General features: G+C 44.1%; 1 protein-coding gene across 1 annotated transcript in view; it reads left to right on the top strand.

The window, feature by feature from the left end:
• The window catches only part of LOC146856169 (uncharacterized), a 58,213-nt gene that overhangs the window by 24,303 nt on the left and 17,747 nt on the right, over positions 1-16,163 (top strand). The window contains exons 3-5 of the mRNA XM_085654217.1: positions 3,796-3,912; positions 11,313-11,426; positions 11,734-11,847. Coding sequence (XP_085510343.1) covers positions 3,796-3,912; positions 11,313-11,426; positions 11,734-11,847 — 345 coding nt within the window. The remainder of the gene's footprint in view (positions 1-3,795; positions 3,913-11,312; positions 11,427-11,733; positions 11,848-16,163) is intronic.

The raw sequence follows: 16,163 nt of genomic DNA, 5'->3' as shown, positions 1-16,163 counted from the left end.
TAAAAATGTATACATTTAAATTTAAAACTAATTATATGAGAATTATTTAAAAAAATTGTTTTAAAATGAAATATTATTCAAAAAGATCTATATTTTTCTCTAATAAATTTAACAATCCCCTCTTCTTCCCTATAAACCCTACATCCCACCACTAAAATAAAATAAAAAAATATCCCTAATGCAGTATCATAATACATGAGAAAATTAAAATTAATATAAATACATATATTTATTAAAAACAAATAATGACACATAAAATTCAAATTCAATAGAAAATTTGTAAACATAAAAAAATCAAGAATAGTGCCCACCCGATTCCCCTATAAATCCAACGACTCATGCCTAAAATAGTTAAACATTTTTCTAAAAAGTGTTATACACAACTATATTATATACAACAACATTTTTTACAATTATATTAATAACAACATTAAAAATGATATTCTTACCGACTATATTTTGGTTGTCACAATATAAAGGTAACAATATTCTTGTAAGTATTACCGGCAAGTGCAGCCCCTTCCATTCCCCTTCCATTCCTAGAACAGCAGCACACAATGGAGTTTGTGACTCTTTTCCCATGGTAGCATTCTTGTGTTATAGTGTCTAAGTGGCCCTATGTAAGTATGGTCACATACATTACCTCATGTTGATATTTGTGGTCTTTCTGGTTCTTGGCATTTGTGCAGCAATATGTGTAGGCTCACATGTATGAAACAATTGGCGTAGCAACCCCTGTAATTAAAATAAATCCCACAATTCGTGATCACAAAATGGTGTTTGACCATGAAGTAAACCTGGAGGTGGGTGAGCAACTGAAAGTTATGCCAGCCTCAAACCTGAAACCTGGCTCTGGCTCTGCTCGAGGTCCTGTTGGAACCTCCATCACATAACAAGCCGAGCTTTCATGTGGGTTTTGCCTGCCACACTCCACACTCCACCTACCCAGCTTGTGGTGTTACCACCAGATCTGCCCACTTTGGAACCAGGGAACCAGGTTCCAGTGTCGACGTCAGCTCAGGATCCTTTGATTCTGGGCAAATTTCCTAATCTCTCTGTGTCAATAAAAATGAATGTGTACTCGTAAAACGAACTGGTGCTCATTCAAAGCGATCCAATACCGTCGGGTCAAGTTCCTGCAGTAAAAAAAACAGCAGAAAAAGGCACAAAGAGGTAAAAGAAAGCGTAAGCATATAAAAAGGAAAGGCAGAAAGATACACCCATGTAGTGGCTGATTTGTACAATGTAAAACCAGGATACTTGGTGGCTTCTCTGCTAGAATGGTGCGATCTGCGGCAAGTATTTTATTTCACCAAAACTCCTTTTTCTTCATCATCGCGTCTGAAAGCACTTTCAAATATGTGAATTCAGAATACCAGTTGTACTAAAACCTATTGTGTTTGGTTTAATGTTGCCCTGTAGTAATCTGGTCCACATACAGGGTTTATATGACAACATGCCTCTTAGTTCACTAATGGTTGTGTTAAAAAACTATCCCTTTCTAAAAGTACTTCTCTGTCCGGTGCTGTAATGCCACATTTTAATGTCAAAGATTCCACATGTTAAAGAAATGCACTTTTTTAATTTTAAAAAGACTTTATTATAGTTTACGTGATGTTTGTTGTATGATTTACATAGAAACATTTTCAGTGCTCAGCTCATGCACGGGCTCTACGAGCCAAACCCGACCCTGGGCTTGGCTCTGGCTCGGCTCTCCCAGTTAATCTGTTGGTTCACCCACCTTTAAGTAAACCCATTTTGCAACTCATTTTGAAACACTAAGTTGGCGTGGGAGGTGGGGAATGAGTGGCCCCCTCCTAAATTTGATTCACAATGTATAAAAGGTCGGTGTTTGCAGTTGTGGCTGTAGGTCATTGAAAATTTAAACACACCTAAAGGCGGTGGAAGCTGATTTCCAAAGGGGTCCTGTGCCTGCTCTCCCTCTGTCTTCCAAACTTAAAACATTTTTTTAAACATCACCTGTCCTTTAAAGAAGTTGAGCTGGTTTAAAATGATTGTTTCCCATTCGAAAATTCAAATACAGGGTTGGTGATCTGTTGTCCCCTGCAAGCAACCATCCCTGTGTTTGTAACCAATTGAAGGGTTTCGTATGTGCCTAAATTTGAATAGAGATGTTGTTCTACAACCCCTTTTGCTATGCAACCTATGGGTATATCGGTTGCATTGCAAAGTTCCAGATAGATCATGAGAAGTTGGTGCTCACTTTGTACTCACTACTGACAACTTGCAGGGCACGAGTCAAGGGTACACGGGGGTAGACAGCTTCTACCCACTATTTTCACAGAGTGGACGCCATCTCCCCAGAATTTGGTCCCACAGAAATATGCTGAACCTGTCCCAGAGTAATTTTCCAACCCCGGGACACCTTCAGCAGCGCCTCAACGTTGTCTGCTTTCATTCCGGGCAGCCACGTGCAGGCAGCAAGGGGACTTATCAGGTTCCAGCTAGGTCCATAACAAAGGCCGAAGTTAAGGGGCCATCAGGCCTCCTTTGTTTGGAGTATCCTGGCTGAGAGCTATCTTGAGCCTCACTCATAAATGTAAACACAATGGAGTGGATGCAAAGGCACACCGCTTGTTATTACTTCATAAAGAACTTAAGAAAGTCATTCTTTTGTCTTTATTCAGTCCCTGTATATAGGAGATATGCATTTACTATAAGCAGATCAAATGTACTAGTTTGTCACAGTATTTATACAAATAACAATTTAAATACCACTATTGTGTTGTATTTATTTCATAGTAGCTACTCATCCGGATGCAGGGTGTCAGAGCACTTCACATCACACGTACACATTATACATTGAAAATGAACCATTCAAGTGTGTAAATCATGTACAGGATGTGTTACACAAAATGGTGAGGGTTACAAGGTATAGTAGTCACAAGTCCTTAAGCTCATGCTGCTGTATTAGAAGGATTACTATTAATGAGCTGCAAGTAACAAAAGGATCTCAATGTTAAAAGCAGTACCCCACTTATTTAGCTACTTAAAATAAAAATCTGGCATCTGCATGTTACATGTTGTGCTTTGCAGGCGACATATTAACCCTCTATGCTACTTTGATTCAAAACTGGAATTAGATAAATTAGAGATCACTGCAGCAAATGCATTAAACTCAGGAGTTATCTTTCCATTATTATTCCCTTAGATTATCTGAGCACACAGATCTCTACAGCAGGTGCTCACCCCATAAGTTATTTTAAAAAGCAGGCTTTGCAAACAATTGAGCAGAAAAACTTTAATACCACATTTCTTCTTGTTGCCAATTTCATTGTTGCAGAGTTTAAAAAAAAAAAATGTGTAAGTTAAGGTCCAGATTTTGCGTCGGGGTTGCATTACTTTTTTGACACAACCCAGACACAAAATTTAATTTGTTAAATCTCATACTGTGCTTAAATGTATTTATGGTAGACCTGCTAAACATATGTGTGCGGTCTTAAGATCTGATGTCACTTGTTGTGAAGTCACTTCTATTGAGGTTATGAGTTATGATGCCACTTACGGTGATGTAACATCCTGTGAAGCCACTTGCGATGTCACACGCCGTGATGTCATGTGACATGGTGTCACTTGCATACTGCCGAACTGGGTTAGTTCCCCTGCTTCATTTCTTTTAGGACTTGTGCCCTGGTGACATGCCTGTTTGTATATCTGGCCCATAATTAATCTACTACACATCATGCCTCCTGTTCTGTTAAATCTCACAATAATACATGTTGATATACATACCTTGCATATGCATTGAACATTTTTGTTTACTTTTCGCAACAGGGCCTCTAATTGTGACCACTGTCACTTCAATGAGAGCCAAGGAAAAGAGGGAGATGTTTCAGACGGAAAACCAGGCCTCGGCGAGAAGCAACAGTAGCAGAAGTGATCTTTCATTAAGTGAGTGAACATTGCGTTAACTCTGACCATGAGCCTACGTGCATGTCACTTACTGCCCGGCATGGGCACACTGGCACATACGTGCTTGTAAATTGACCATAATATATCAGTGAGCACAAACACGGAGGTGTACACAGAGTGACAGAGGCTCATCAGTGAATGGTGGGACAGAGTTGCACACACAATGACTGTTAGAAATGGGGGTCTCTAGTTGGCAATGGTTTGCACCTTCTCCAAGTAGGGACCCTTCCTCCTAGTCAGGAGTTGCACTCCTAAAATAACTCCTGCTCACCCCCTTGGTAGCTTGGCACGAGCAGTCAGGCTTATCTTAGAGGTAGTGTGTAAAGCATTTGCACATAACCAACAGTAATACAGTGTAAGCACTACAAAAGGACACCACACCAGTTTAGAAAAATATCCAATATTTTTATATACTTAAGACAAGACTAAAAACGATAACATCCACAATACAGTATTTAGAAATCTTCAGTTATCAAAATAACCTTGAAATAAAGTTCCTTGAAGTCGATAGCTCCGTCCGGGGCTATCACAGCGTCGTGAACAAACAAATTCAAACAGTTCTGGCTGACCGTCGCGGGCCAGCTACAGTGTCAGAAAGACCCGCAAAACAGTACCTTTAGAAATGCAGGGAGTCAACGACCTCTCGTTGAGCTTCCAAAAGCATGGCGTCCGCAGGCATCGGGTCCAGGGGTTGGGGCAGGAGTCGTCGGGCCCTCGAAGTCACACGCGTTGTAGATCGAACTCGCGTTTGAAGTCAGGAGCGCTGGTGTCAACGGGTGTCGGGTGCTGCGGTGCAAAGTGCACCTGTGTGGTGTGCGATGCCCTCAGGTCACGGTGCGAGCAGCGGTTCGATGATGGCACCAGGTGGTGTCGTTGGTAAGACCCGGGTCAAGGTGCGAAGTGATGCAGTTCTCGTTGCGGTGCTGGCAGGTCACGGTGCAAGCAGCAGTGTCGTCCTTACTGAAGCGCTGTCGTTGGCTGACACACTGGAGTCGATGGCGCCAGCATCGGTAGACCAAGGCTGCAGTGCAGGATGAGGGCGGTGCGTCGTGTAGCTTTACGAGCAGTGCCCTTGAACCACTATGTGGGCAGCGGCGTCGATGTCGTCGAGAAGTGTCGTCGTCGGGGATACCAAGGCAGCATCATGAAGCGAGGCGGTGCCCACAGGTTTGCAGTGTGAGCAGCGGCTCGGTGGCAGCGTTAGATGGCGGCGTCGGTGTGACCAGGGTCGCAGTGCGGCATTGCGGCGGTGCCCTCTGTGGTGCCTTCATGACACGGAGTCGGCAACAGCATTGTAGATGGCGTCGGGTTGCTTTTTCTTCTGTTGCAGCACAAAACACATTGTCTCCAGTGCTGAGGACAGAAGAACTTGAGGTCTTTGCTGTTAATGAGACTTCTTGAACAGGGGGCAAGGTCTACCTCAAGCGCTTGGAGATATTCAAAGAAAGTAGTTCTAGAAAGTTCAGTCCAGTCCTTTCACTGCCCAAGACAGAAGCAGCCACTGCAGGCCATCACAGCAAAGCACTCAGCAAAGTGGTAGTTCCTCCTCACAGCTTCTCCAGCTCTTCTTCTTGGCAGACTTCTTGGTCCAAAAGAGTTCTAAAGTTCAGGGGTCTGGGCCCCACTATTTATAGCCCCAAATCCTTTGTCCTCTCAGGCAGAGAGTGTCTGTGCCCAGCCAGAACCAGTTCTGCCCTCTCTGGTGTGGCTTCCTGGCAGGAGGTAGAGACGGCATTATCAGAGGTGGACCAGGCCCATTCAGGTAAAAGGAAATCTCATCCCCCTACTGTAAATGCAGCCCAGGTCTATTCAGCCCTTTCCTGACCCACCTAGACTATCTGGAGCCACGGCACCTCCCCAGCCCCTGTCATCCAAAACCCAGATAGTCAATCCACAACCCCAGCAGAGGCCTACTGGATGGCTGAGCAAGAAAATACCTACTTTCTAAATGTGGTATTTTCAAACACAGAATGTAAAAATCACCTTCACTAAAAGATGCATCTTTAGATTCTGAGTTCAGGCATACTAAGCTTTTTTTCTACTTAGTTCCTATGGCCAGTTATGTTTATAAGATGTTATAAACAAACTCCCCATTCTGTCCTATGGGAACAGGTAGCCTTGCAATAGTGAAACACGAAATTGCCAGTAATTCACTATCAGGACATGCCACACACACCAGGGCATGCCCTACCTTTTACATCCACGGCACCCTACCCACAGGGGTACCTTGGGCCTACCTTAGGGGGTAACTGACATGTAAGAAAAGTGAAGGTTAGGGCCGGTCAAGTGAGTACACTTGCCAAGTCGACATGGCAGTCCCAGACTGCACACAGGCTCTGCAATGGCAGGCAAGGGTTACATTTTCAGGCTGTTTGGGTGGCACAATCCAGTGCTGCAGCCCACTAACAGCATTTGATTTACAGGCCCTGGCACACTTAGTGCACTTTACTAGGGACTGAGAGTAAATCAAATATGCCAATCATGGAAGCACCAATCCATAACACAGTTTACAACAGGAGCACTTGCACTTTAACCCTGATCAGCAGTGAGAAAGTCTGCAGAGGCACTAAACCAGCAAAAACACAGTCAAACAATCATTTACAATGCAATGGTCTCGGCAATATTATAGGTAGAGCTATTGGTATTGCTCATTATTTTTTTATTTTTTTTGTATCCCTAAATAAATGGCATTGTCATTTCTATTGGCATTAGCTTTTTTTTGCATATGTGATACCTATTGCATTAGCAGAGAGAGAGTGAGGTAGTGAGATAGAGAGAGAGAGTGAGGTATTTAAATAGAGAGTGAGGTAGTGAGAGAGAGTGAGGTAGATAGAGAGTGAGGTAGTGAGATAGAGAGTGAGGTAGATAGAGAGTGAGGTAGTGAGGTAGTGAGAGAGAGGTAGTGAGAGTGAGGTAGTGAGGGAGAGGGATGTTGTGAGGTAGTGATATATAAGCATAGAGTGATGTTGTGATGTAGTGAGCTAGAGAGAGGTAGTGAAAGAGAGAGTGAAAGTGAGTTAGTGAGATAGAAAGAGTGAGGTAGTGAGATAGAGAGTGATTGAGGTAGTGAGTGAGAGAGAGTGAAGTTGTGAGGTTGTGAGCTAGAGTGAGGTAGTGATGTTTTGAGAGAGAGAAGTTGTGAGGTAGTGAGATAGAGTGGAGTAGTGAGGTAGAGAGAGTTATGTAGTGAGAAAGAGTGAGGTAGTGAAACAGTGATGTAGTGAGGGAGAGGGATGTTGTGAGGTAGTGAGATGTAAGCAGAGTGGTGTTGTGATGTAGTGAGATAGAGAGAGGTAGTGAAAGAGACAGTGAAAGTGAGTTAGTGAGATGTTGCAGAGTTCTGATCCCGTGATGAGGAGCACACACGCTGCTGAACTTGGCTCCGGTGGGAGTATAACTTTTGCTTGTTTTCGTGTGCAGTGTTTGTGCAAGGTAAGTTTGCACATTCACGCTGGAGCAGTTTAAGGCAGCAGGCATGAACCTTGGATACTTTATGTTTCTGACACTTTAAGCTTCACATTTCGAGCCAGGTGGAGAGGATTGTTCAAATTTAGAAGGACACCTAAAAATTCTAAAATGTACAGACCTGCAAGAGAGGAGAAAAGTCGAGCAATGGCCTACGATTGGATTTTCGCTAAAAACTGAAGTATCATAAACGAAAATAATAAAAAGTAAAAGTAAAAGAAATGTGGTCAGCAGAGAGGAGCTGGAATGGCATACGTCAGTATGATAGCTGAGCTCTTGAATACCATTGATTTAGGTTTTAGAGCAATATGAATCGAAAATACAAGCCTGATAAATGACACAACGATTCTGAAAGTTTAAATGTCCGCACTCCAATTAAACTGAAGGGCAATCTTGAAAAAGAAGATATCGGTGTAAGTTATTTTAAAAACTACATTGATTTACTCGCTCGAAACTGACACGCTGCCAACATAACGTGGATGGCACACTGGGTTAAGTTCGCTGCTAAAACACGAGTTTCTTTGGGTCACAAGTTCCAGCCACATCAAGGACCACCCATCCGTCTTAGTTTGGTAAATGGGAGAACAAATGCATTGGGTAATAGCACTCCATTATTTACAGCGCTCAAACGGTAATAAAGTAGTATGGAGCGCTATATGAAAAACAAGTTAACATTAGATATAGCTTAAGATAGGTTGCCATAAAAAAGGGAGTACCTTGTTTATATAAATAATGTTTTTTTTGTTTGGTTTGTTTATCAGACACTGCGTGTGGACTAAGGGGACGCAGTTACGTAGATATTTTATAATGCACACTAATAAGCGGTTTTATCTTGTATGTGTCATGTTTGGCATTAAATTAATGTAAATTATTTCAGAGCATTTCGCGTGAGTTTACAAAATAATCACAGTACAACGTAAATAATCACTGCAGTGGGAGTTTTAAGGCATATACCACATACAAGCAATAACAGAAACTTTAAAATACTCCTCCCTGGCACCGCTGTCTGTACTTGAATAATACTTAAAAACATATTGGTGTAACCCGCAGGGGGGTTTAATTGCAGGCGAGTGTTTAACCCTTAAACTACAGCTCTAACAAATGCCGAAAATGTACGAAAATCAGAAAGGAAGCTTACAAAAAACTAGGAAAATAATGTATTTAAATGTTGTTTAAGAGATGTTGCGCCTTGGAGTGCATGTGCGCTATCGAACAATCCCGGAGTATGTGAAACAAATGTACACGGTACCGAGGAAACGTTTAGCTTCTGATTTTGGTTTTGAAGCACCCAAGTTTCTGGGTGTCTAATTACCAACCCCAGCTCCCCACTTTCTGACTCTGGGCAACACACAGGTCTGCGCACGTGCTCTGTTCTGGACTTCGAACCTCTGGGACTTACAGGTTAGACACTCCCCCCCCCCCCCCCCCACGTTCTCTTCACAGCTCGACGGGTTAATGTACCAACCTCGTGGGCGCCCTCGCCGAGGGTGTGGGCTTTAACCTGTATGTGACACACAGCTCCGACAGCAGATGTATTGTCACACTGAGCTATGTTAATGTGATTGGCCCAATACAGATGCATAGTATACTCACATTGCGACCGCGGGTTGTGCATTATCCAGTTAATCTATTTCACCAAAAATACAACCTTTAACCTGTAGGTCTCACAAAGATCCCGATAGACATATCAACGCACCAGAGTGATCCCTGGAGATATATCAAGCCTAAGTTATCCAAATCGGATCTGACCCTGCGAGCTCCCGTTAGACCGAGAGCCCTGCAGGCTGTGCATTAACCCGCCCACACTTCTAAATTGCCGAGAAGGGGGTCGTTTACCGTGGAGGTTACACTGGCAGTAGCCGGTGCATTAACCCACCGAGTATCAACCAAGAGCTGTTGTGCCTGGCAAGGAGTGAAGGCGTTAATGGATTTCCTGGCAGGGCACCGGTGAAACCGAGAGTGGCCGAGACCGGGTCTGTCAGGAGACAGCGCCGCTCCGAGACAGCTTCCCGCTCAGATGGCCGTGAATGTTTAATGCCCGGCCGTGGAGGGGGCAGGTTTACTGCAAGTTCACCTTTTAACCCTGTGGATTCCTATCCCGGTGCCGCCGGGGTCAGGTCTGCCGAACAGGAGACTTCTGAGACTCTCCTGCCCTCACGGTCCCTGACGCCCGGCCCGCGTCACGAAGCCGCTCACTCTAGGCGCTGTCTACGAAGGTTCCGACTAGAAGCAGCACTTCGAACCGCGGTTGTATCCACCCGTGAGAACCGTGACACCTGTGCCGTCAGAGGCTTGTTCACATAAACGAAAAGACACTTTTTAATTCAGTAACGTGAAAGTAGAAAATGAAGTTACATTGCTTCACATTTACAGGTAGCCCGCAACCCCTCACATGCTAAATTTCAATTAAATACACAGGCAAATTAAGAGCAGGTCAGAGATGCGGGAGCGCGCATTCATCACAGTGTCTTGCAACGTTTGTCAACAAGGCAGAGCAAAAGGCAAGCACACCACCGCCTTTCTCCGAGGCAGAGCAGAAATGCCTCGGAGAAACGCAGCGTCCTTTTCGGATTCGGGGGCGTGTTTTGCTGTTATCTCCTCCAGCCATTGACTGGAGGAGATAATTAGACTTTCTGCAAAAAACACGCCCCCCGATCCGAAAAGGACGGGGCATGATCGGAGTGACGGGACCTCTTCTCCAATGGCTGGCCAGCATTGAAGAGGCCAGCCAATGCAGAACAGGGGAGAAGAGGGGCGGGTTCAAGCCCCTCTTCTCCAAGTCATTAAATCTCGGATCGAGACTGCGCAAGCGCAGCCTTCGAGCCGAGACCTTAAAACCGGGAGGTCAGAAATCAAAAACTCAGGCGAGACATGTCAAAAGATGGCAAGTCTAACAATGACATAAATAAGCACAGGACTGAGCCTGCATGCAAGTTATCAGTGCCAGAAATGCGCACATTCACACATAAAAAAGTGTCATAAATAAGCACAGATGAATTGGTGTACATACAGTCTCTGTCTCTGTCTCTCTCTCTCCCTTCACCTCCATGTCTTGATCTCGTTCTTTCCCTCAGTCTCCTTCTTGCTCAGTGACATAAATGAGCAGCAACCAAAAACTGCACACACAATGACCCAAACAAGCATAGACTGAACATGAATAAGCACAGACCCACAGGTGCACACAGAGTGACAGAGGAACATGAATAAAAGCTGCCTCTGAGGTCCACACAGTCCTACTGACGCACAGGTGAACACATGCTGACCTAGGAATATAAACAATCACAGACACATAGGCGCACACCTAAATCAGCACAGAAACACAGTGACTCTGGGATGTTGGGGAACACAAAGATTTATATCACTAATGCACATGCGTGAACAGGCAAGAACATACTCACTGACCTAGAGGCGTAAGGAAGCATTGACAAGTTTATGCACAGACACCCACCCACCCAATCGATTGCTGACCCACAGAAACACAGACGCATTTACACTGACCGAGAGACAGTCAGACTCAGACACTTAGCAGGAATGCACATATATGCCACCAGAATTATACTCTGGAACATGTGGTCCTCTTTATTTTCTTCTCAACCTCTTTCCAAAAACGCTTGTCTGCCGTTTGTACTAGCGCAGACCATGTCACAGAGCAATGTGGCTTTGATGGGGTGTTGGTGAATACATATTTAAAGCACTCCCCCGTGTATCTCATATAAAGTGCACATATTTACTTATAATTCGTTTTTTTTAAATTACAAAATATGTTTATGTCTTCTGATAGTATTTACCTTTCTACACTTAACTCCATCACACTTTTTCCAAATCCTCCTCCCCCACCAGTTCCACATGACAAGCAAAACTCCAAGTCGTCGAGGTGAATATTTATATTTGTTATTACTGTCTCTGTTTAACAGATGATACAATAACTGATTCCGATGCTTTGATTAGCATAAAAAGAGAAGAAATTCTAAACCTGAACAGTCCAGGGAGCGCAGAAGGGGAAGGAGCCAATTCTTGCCTTAGCACAGGTGAGGAAGGAGTTTTGGATTTTCAATGTGACACAGTAGGGTGACAAATGAAAGAACCATCTGTCACCATTAGTACTCCTGAGGGGAGTGAGCCACAGAATTCTACAGAAATGGAAACATGGTTCCAGTCAACAGATTCTGGAATGGTTGCTTTCTTTGTACCTTTATAAATAAGGGCCTGGAGTGTTTGAATATGTGCTGACTTTATATGGAAAAAATGTTTTCCCATCGGGTAAAGGCCACAGTTGTTTACAACTTGAACTATCACACTGGTTTTAAAATTCTATTGTAATCACTTGTTTTGCAGCACCTCCAAATCTCAATACCGAGGTTTGTTTGAAAAAAGAAGAGGAGCCAGTTTCAATATTCGTTGATCCTCTTGGTGAGGAAGTCGAACAAACTGGCAAAGGCCTGGGCATGGGTAAGGTACAGACGTTTCTGCCTTTTTGTGCTGCTGGCTGTGGACAATGGCTGATCCCTGTCAGAACCCATTCAGGGGCCCCGGGGCAAGCAGGGGTTAGTGGGACACAGCCCTGGGGGTTGGCCATGACCTACTTTGGCACCTCATACTGGGCACCAAATACACCCTTTCCACACTTCACTCTCAGGGTAGTGAGGGCGAGTAGTCACTAGCTTCTTCGGAATTGTGTAGGATTAGAGACTTAAAACCCAAACAGTCAAACAGACACAATAAGTAATGTCCAGCCCAGATTTTTTCTTCGTAAAAAGAGAAGTTAGTTTGTTAGTTTATTGTTTATTGTTATAAGTTACTAAAAACCATTACAATATTTTTACAATTACTACAGAAAAAAACGTTTTTTTTGCAGTAAAATACATCGCGTTTCTAATTGATCCCTGCACATTATTTTTCAATTAATACTGAATAATGGAACCTGTTTAAAATAAAATACTTTGCTTTTAAAATTAATCAGTTTCTAAAAATGTGCAAGTTGACATTACAGGAATACAAAATATTAAATTTTTTGCATTTCAACACATTGTTGTTGCATTTCCTTCAATTGTGACCAATCACATTCAGCTAAACTGTTGTAAGGTAAGTGCCATATGTATCAGTGTAAACATTAAATGCTTTCAACTATTTGTTTAGACAGAATTTCTCGCACTAGAGCTACACCCTTGGAATTCTGTTTGATTAAGTTATCTTGTGATTGTAAGAACTTCAAAAGTTTACAATTTTGCCCGGGGGACCGTAGATTCCAGGCTCCTCATGATTGCTGTTCTGCAGGTACGAATCCTCCTCTCATTAAATAAGCGTTTTAGGAATATGAGGCGTGCTTTAGTTAGTATGGGACATATGCAGACAAATGCAAAGAATCCTCTTTAGGGGCGCCACATAACCTACACGTTTTTGGGCCTTTGTATCTCCATGAGGGTTTGTCTGCTATGGATGGCAGTTCTCCTAAGCATATAGCCAATAACCTATTCTTGAGATGCGCCTGATAAGTTAAAAGAAGGTATGCTGCCGGTTTCAAAGTGACGTATGTTTGAATTGTCATCCAGGTGTGTGATAGCCGAAAAAATATGTTTTTATCCTCGACTAGCGAATGAATTTTTCCTGCTTTGTTGAGCGCATGACAGAAAATGGAATGCGTCAAATTTAGATCCCATAAGTCAACTGTATTAGTTATTTCTATTGAAGATAAGTATTTGTTGTAGCTCGAGTTTGGATCGTTAATCAGTGACTGCCATAAAACATTGACTAGAGGGCTAGACTGTTTGTTTCGTATTTTGTGCCAGGATTTGAATGAGTGGTATCTTCTTGCTGTGTTTTGCTGGATTCATCCAAATTCCAAGCAGATTTGAGCAGGTGAAGCATTAATAGACCAAAAACACGTTTAAACGTTTTGATTTGTAATCTATCCAGCACATTACCATGCATCACCATACTTGCGTAAGTTAACGCGGGAAGCAATTTTGCTTTAATAACAGTCAGCAATTGAAAAGAGTGTCCGTCCAGTTTTTTTACCAGTGCACAGAAGGCATGCATTAAGGTGGTATTTTCTCTAACCATATACTGCTGGTGTGTCTGAAAGTTAAAGTTCTTGTCAAAATAGAAGCTAGATATTTGTAAGTACTGACTTCTTCTATGGTTGGGTTACCCAGTTTGATTTTCAGCGGAGCATTGGGATTATTTCCTATTGACATGGTATTTGTCTTTGTGATATTAATTTCCAATTTATTGAGTTTTGTGAAAGCCGCAGTTTCCTTAATTAATCTTTGTAATCCCACCACTGTGTGACTCAGCAACACAATATCATCAGCGTATGACAGATAAGATATCGTTAGTGGACCTAGCCTCGGAGCATGTGAGTTTACTAGATTCAGATGGGTGGATAAATCGTCTGTAAAGAGATTAAACAGGCATGGTGCGAGCACACACCCTTGCTTAAGACCCTTTGCAGTTGCTATTTTTCTGGATATTCTTGTACCATCTGCCACCTTGATTTGAATCCATGTATCAGTATATAACATTTCGATCACTCTCAAGGTTTTTTTCTTGGATGCCCCATTGTCTTCATTTTGCCCCTAAGGGAGTCGGTCCACCCGATCAAAACTGCTTTAAGATCGATAAAGCAGAGTTGTAGATTTTTCTTTAGACGTTTGCATTTCTACGCAATTGTTGCAACTGTTAACATGTTAATTTTTTTTTTTTTTTTTGAGAACTTTTATTAACCATAGTTGCATCGATTGGCAATGTACAATTCTGCGACAGAGCACCAGGTCAGCAATGTTCGGGTACATACAGTCAAATGTTTAAACACAGCCGTTCAGCCGACAACCCGGAGGTCCGGCGGCGGAGCTCAGTTGTACCTAGATAGAGGTTTCAGGTGTGTACATTGCGTGTAAGCGAATCGGTGGTGTTTTTCTGATATGTGTCGCGTTGTTTCTCAGCTAAAGCGCATTGTCCGCGTGTGAGGGGGGCGCTTCGTATCCGCCCGCTGCGCATCATTGTCAGCTAGCTCCTGGGCTCGCAGAAGGATGTGTGCTGGGTGCTGGGTTGTCCGTCAAGCGCCCTGATGTGTGGACATCGGAATCCCGGTGGCCCGCGTGTAGCGTGGGGTGAAGCGCGTCAAGGAGGTTGCAGCGTAGTTCGCAAGGGTGCGCGTGGCGGTCGTTGCTATAATGGAACACATGTTTTGCTAGGGAGCGTAGTCAGTCGCCGAGTTGTGCCCCGGGTGTGCAACGTAAACTTTAGGGATCAAGGTCAGGGTCGAGAACTCGGGTAGTGGCCAGAAGTAGAAGGGTGAGGGGGGGGGGGGGAAAAAAGGAGATCCGCATGCAGCAATGTGTGAGGAGAGAGGGGCTGTCCAGCAGGGCGTAGCCGGTCGCCCGGGGAGCGCGTCGAGTGGCCGATCGTGAGGGAGGGGAGAGGGGGGGGGGGAGGAGAAGAGGGGGGGGGGGGGTCGTCATTGTGCGTGCCCTCCCAGGTAGCAGCGGCAGTAAGTCCCGCGCGTGCGCCAGAGCACAGCGCAAGAAGTATCTGTCAGTAGTAGCCTGTCGCGCGGTATGTGAGATGTGTCAGGGGAATATGCAGGTCGAGGGGGCCAGGAGCTAACCGCACCGGGGTCTCAGACATGTTGCCAGCGATCTAGTAGTGTATCAGTGTCCGCCTAGTGTTTAGGTTATCCCACGGGTTCGGCAGGCCGTCTGAAAGGTGGCGAGGAGGTCATCCCAAAGGTGAGCGATGGGGTACTGCCTGAGTCCCGCAGTTTCCTCACGGAGGAGCACTGCGCTTTCCGCCTGCGCCCAGTTGACGAAGGATGCCCTCCAGTGCCTGATGTGCGGAGGGGCCGTCGCCTTCCAGTGCTTGGTGAGCAAGCGTTTGGCTGTAACAAGTCCCATGTCCCAAAAGCGCGCCTGTACTCTGTTCGCTTTTGTGCGCTTGTACAGGCCCAAGAGACACGCTTCCCACGTGCGTGGCAGTCGTCCATCCGCGCCGCGCTCGATCAGTGACAGCACGTCGCTCCAATACGTCTGCACGTCAGCGCAGTGCCAGAGCATGTGCAAAAGGTCCGCTCCTGGTGACAAGCACCGCGGGCAGGCGGCATCCGTGACTGTTAACATGTTAATTGTGGTTCCGAACCGTTTTTGAAAACCTGTCTGTTATTCTGGAATCAGTTTCTTGGTTTATGACCATTCAATTAAATCTTACAGTATTATTGTAGGATAGCATTTAGCTTCTCAGTTGATAAGCGCTATCAATCTGTAATTTGCAGGCTTTGTTCTGTCAATCCCCTTAAAGATTGGGTTTATTATTGATCCCCTCCAACTGTCTGGGACCATGCCCGTATTTTCCACCTCTTTAAACAGAGCTGTTATTGGATTAGCCCAGTATTTTGGATCCCATTTGTATATTGCTTTCAGAATACCGTTTGGGTCTGGGGCACTGTCACTTCTGCCAGCTTTAATCACTTTTTCCACTCTTGATTGAGTACAAGCTGCATGGTCTGAGAAAGTTAAGTACTCAAGATGAGACAATGTTTCGATATTATGTGTTATATGTGTCTCGAATGATTTTGCTGGTTTTGTCGGTTTGTAGCTGCTCTTCATTAGAAAAGTACTTTAAGCACACACCAAAACATATTATTACACATAAGAAATGTTAATCCGTCCTAAGACGGATGCGCCCAGATTCTAAACACAACAAATTGTTCTTGCATACATCTAGGACAGGTGCAAGCTCACAATATTATGGTACAAGCAGCTTCCCTGACC

Source organism: Triturus cristatus, chromosome 4_1 (assembly GCF_964204655.1).
Source record: "Triturus cristatus chromosome 4_1, aTriCri1.1, whole genome shotgun sequence".
NCBI lineage: Eukaryota > Metazoa > Chordata > Amphibia > Caudata > Salamandridae > Triturus > Triturus cristatus.
Note: the sequence above shows the minus strand (reverse complement) of the source record. Positions and strands in the feature narration are given on the sequence as shown.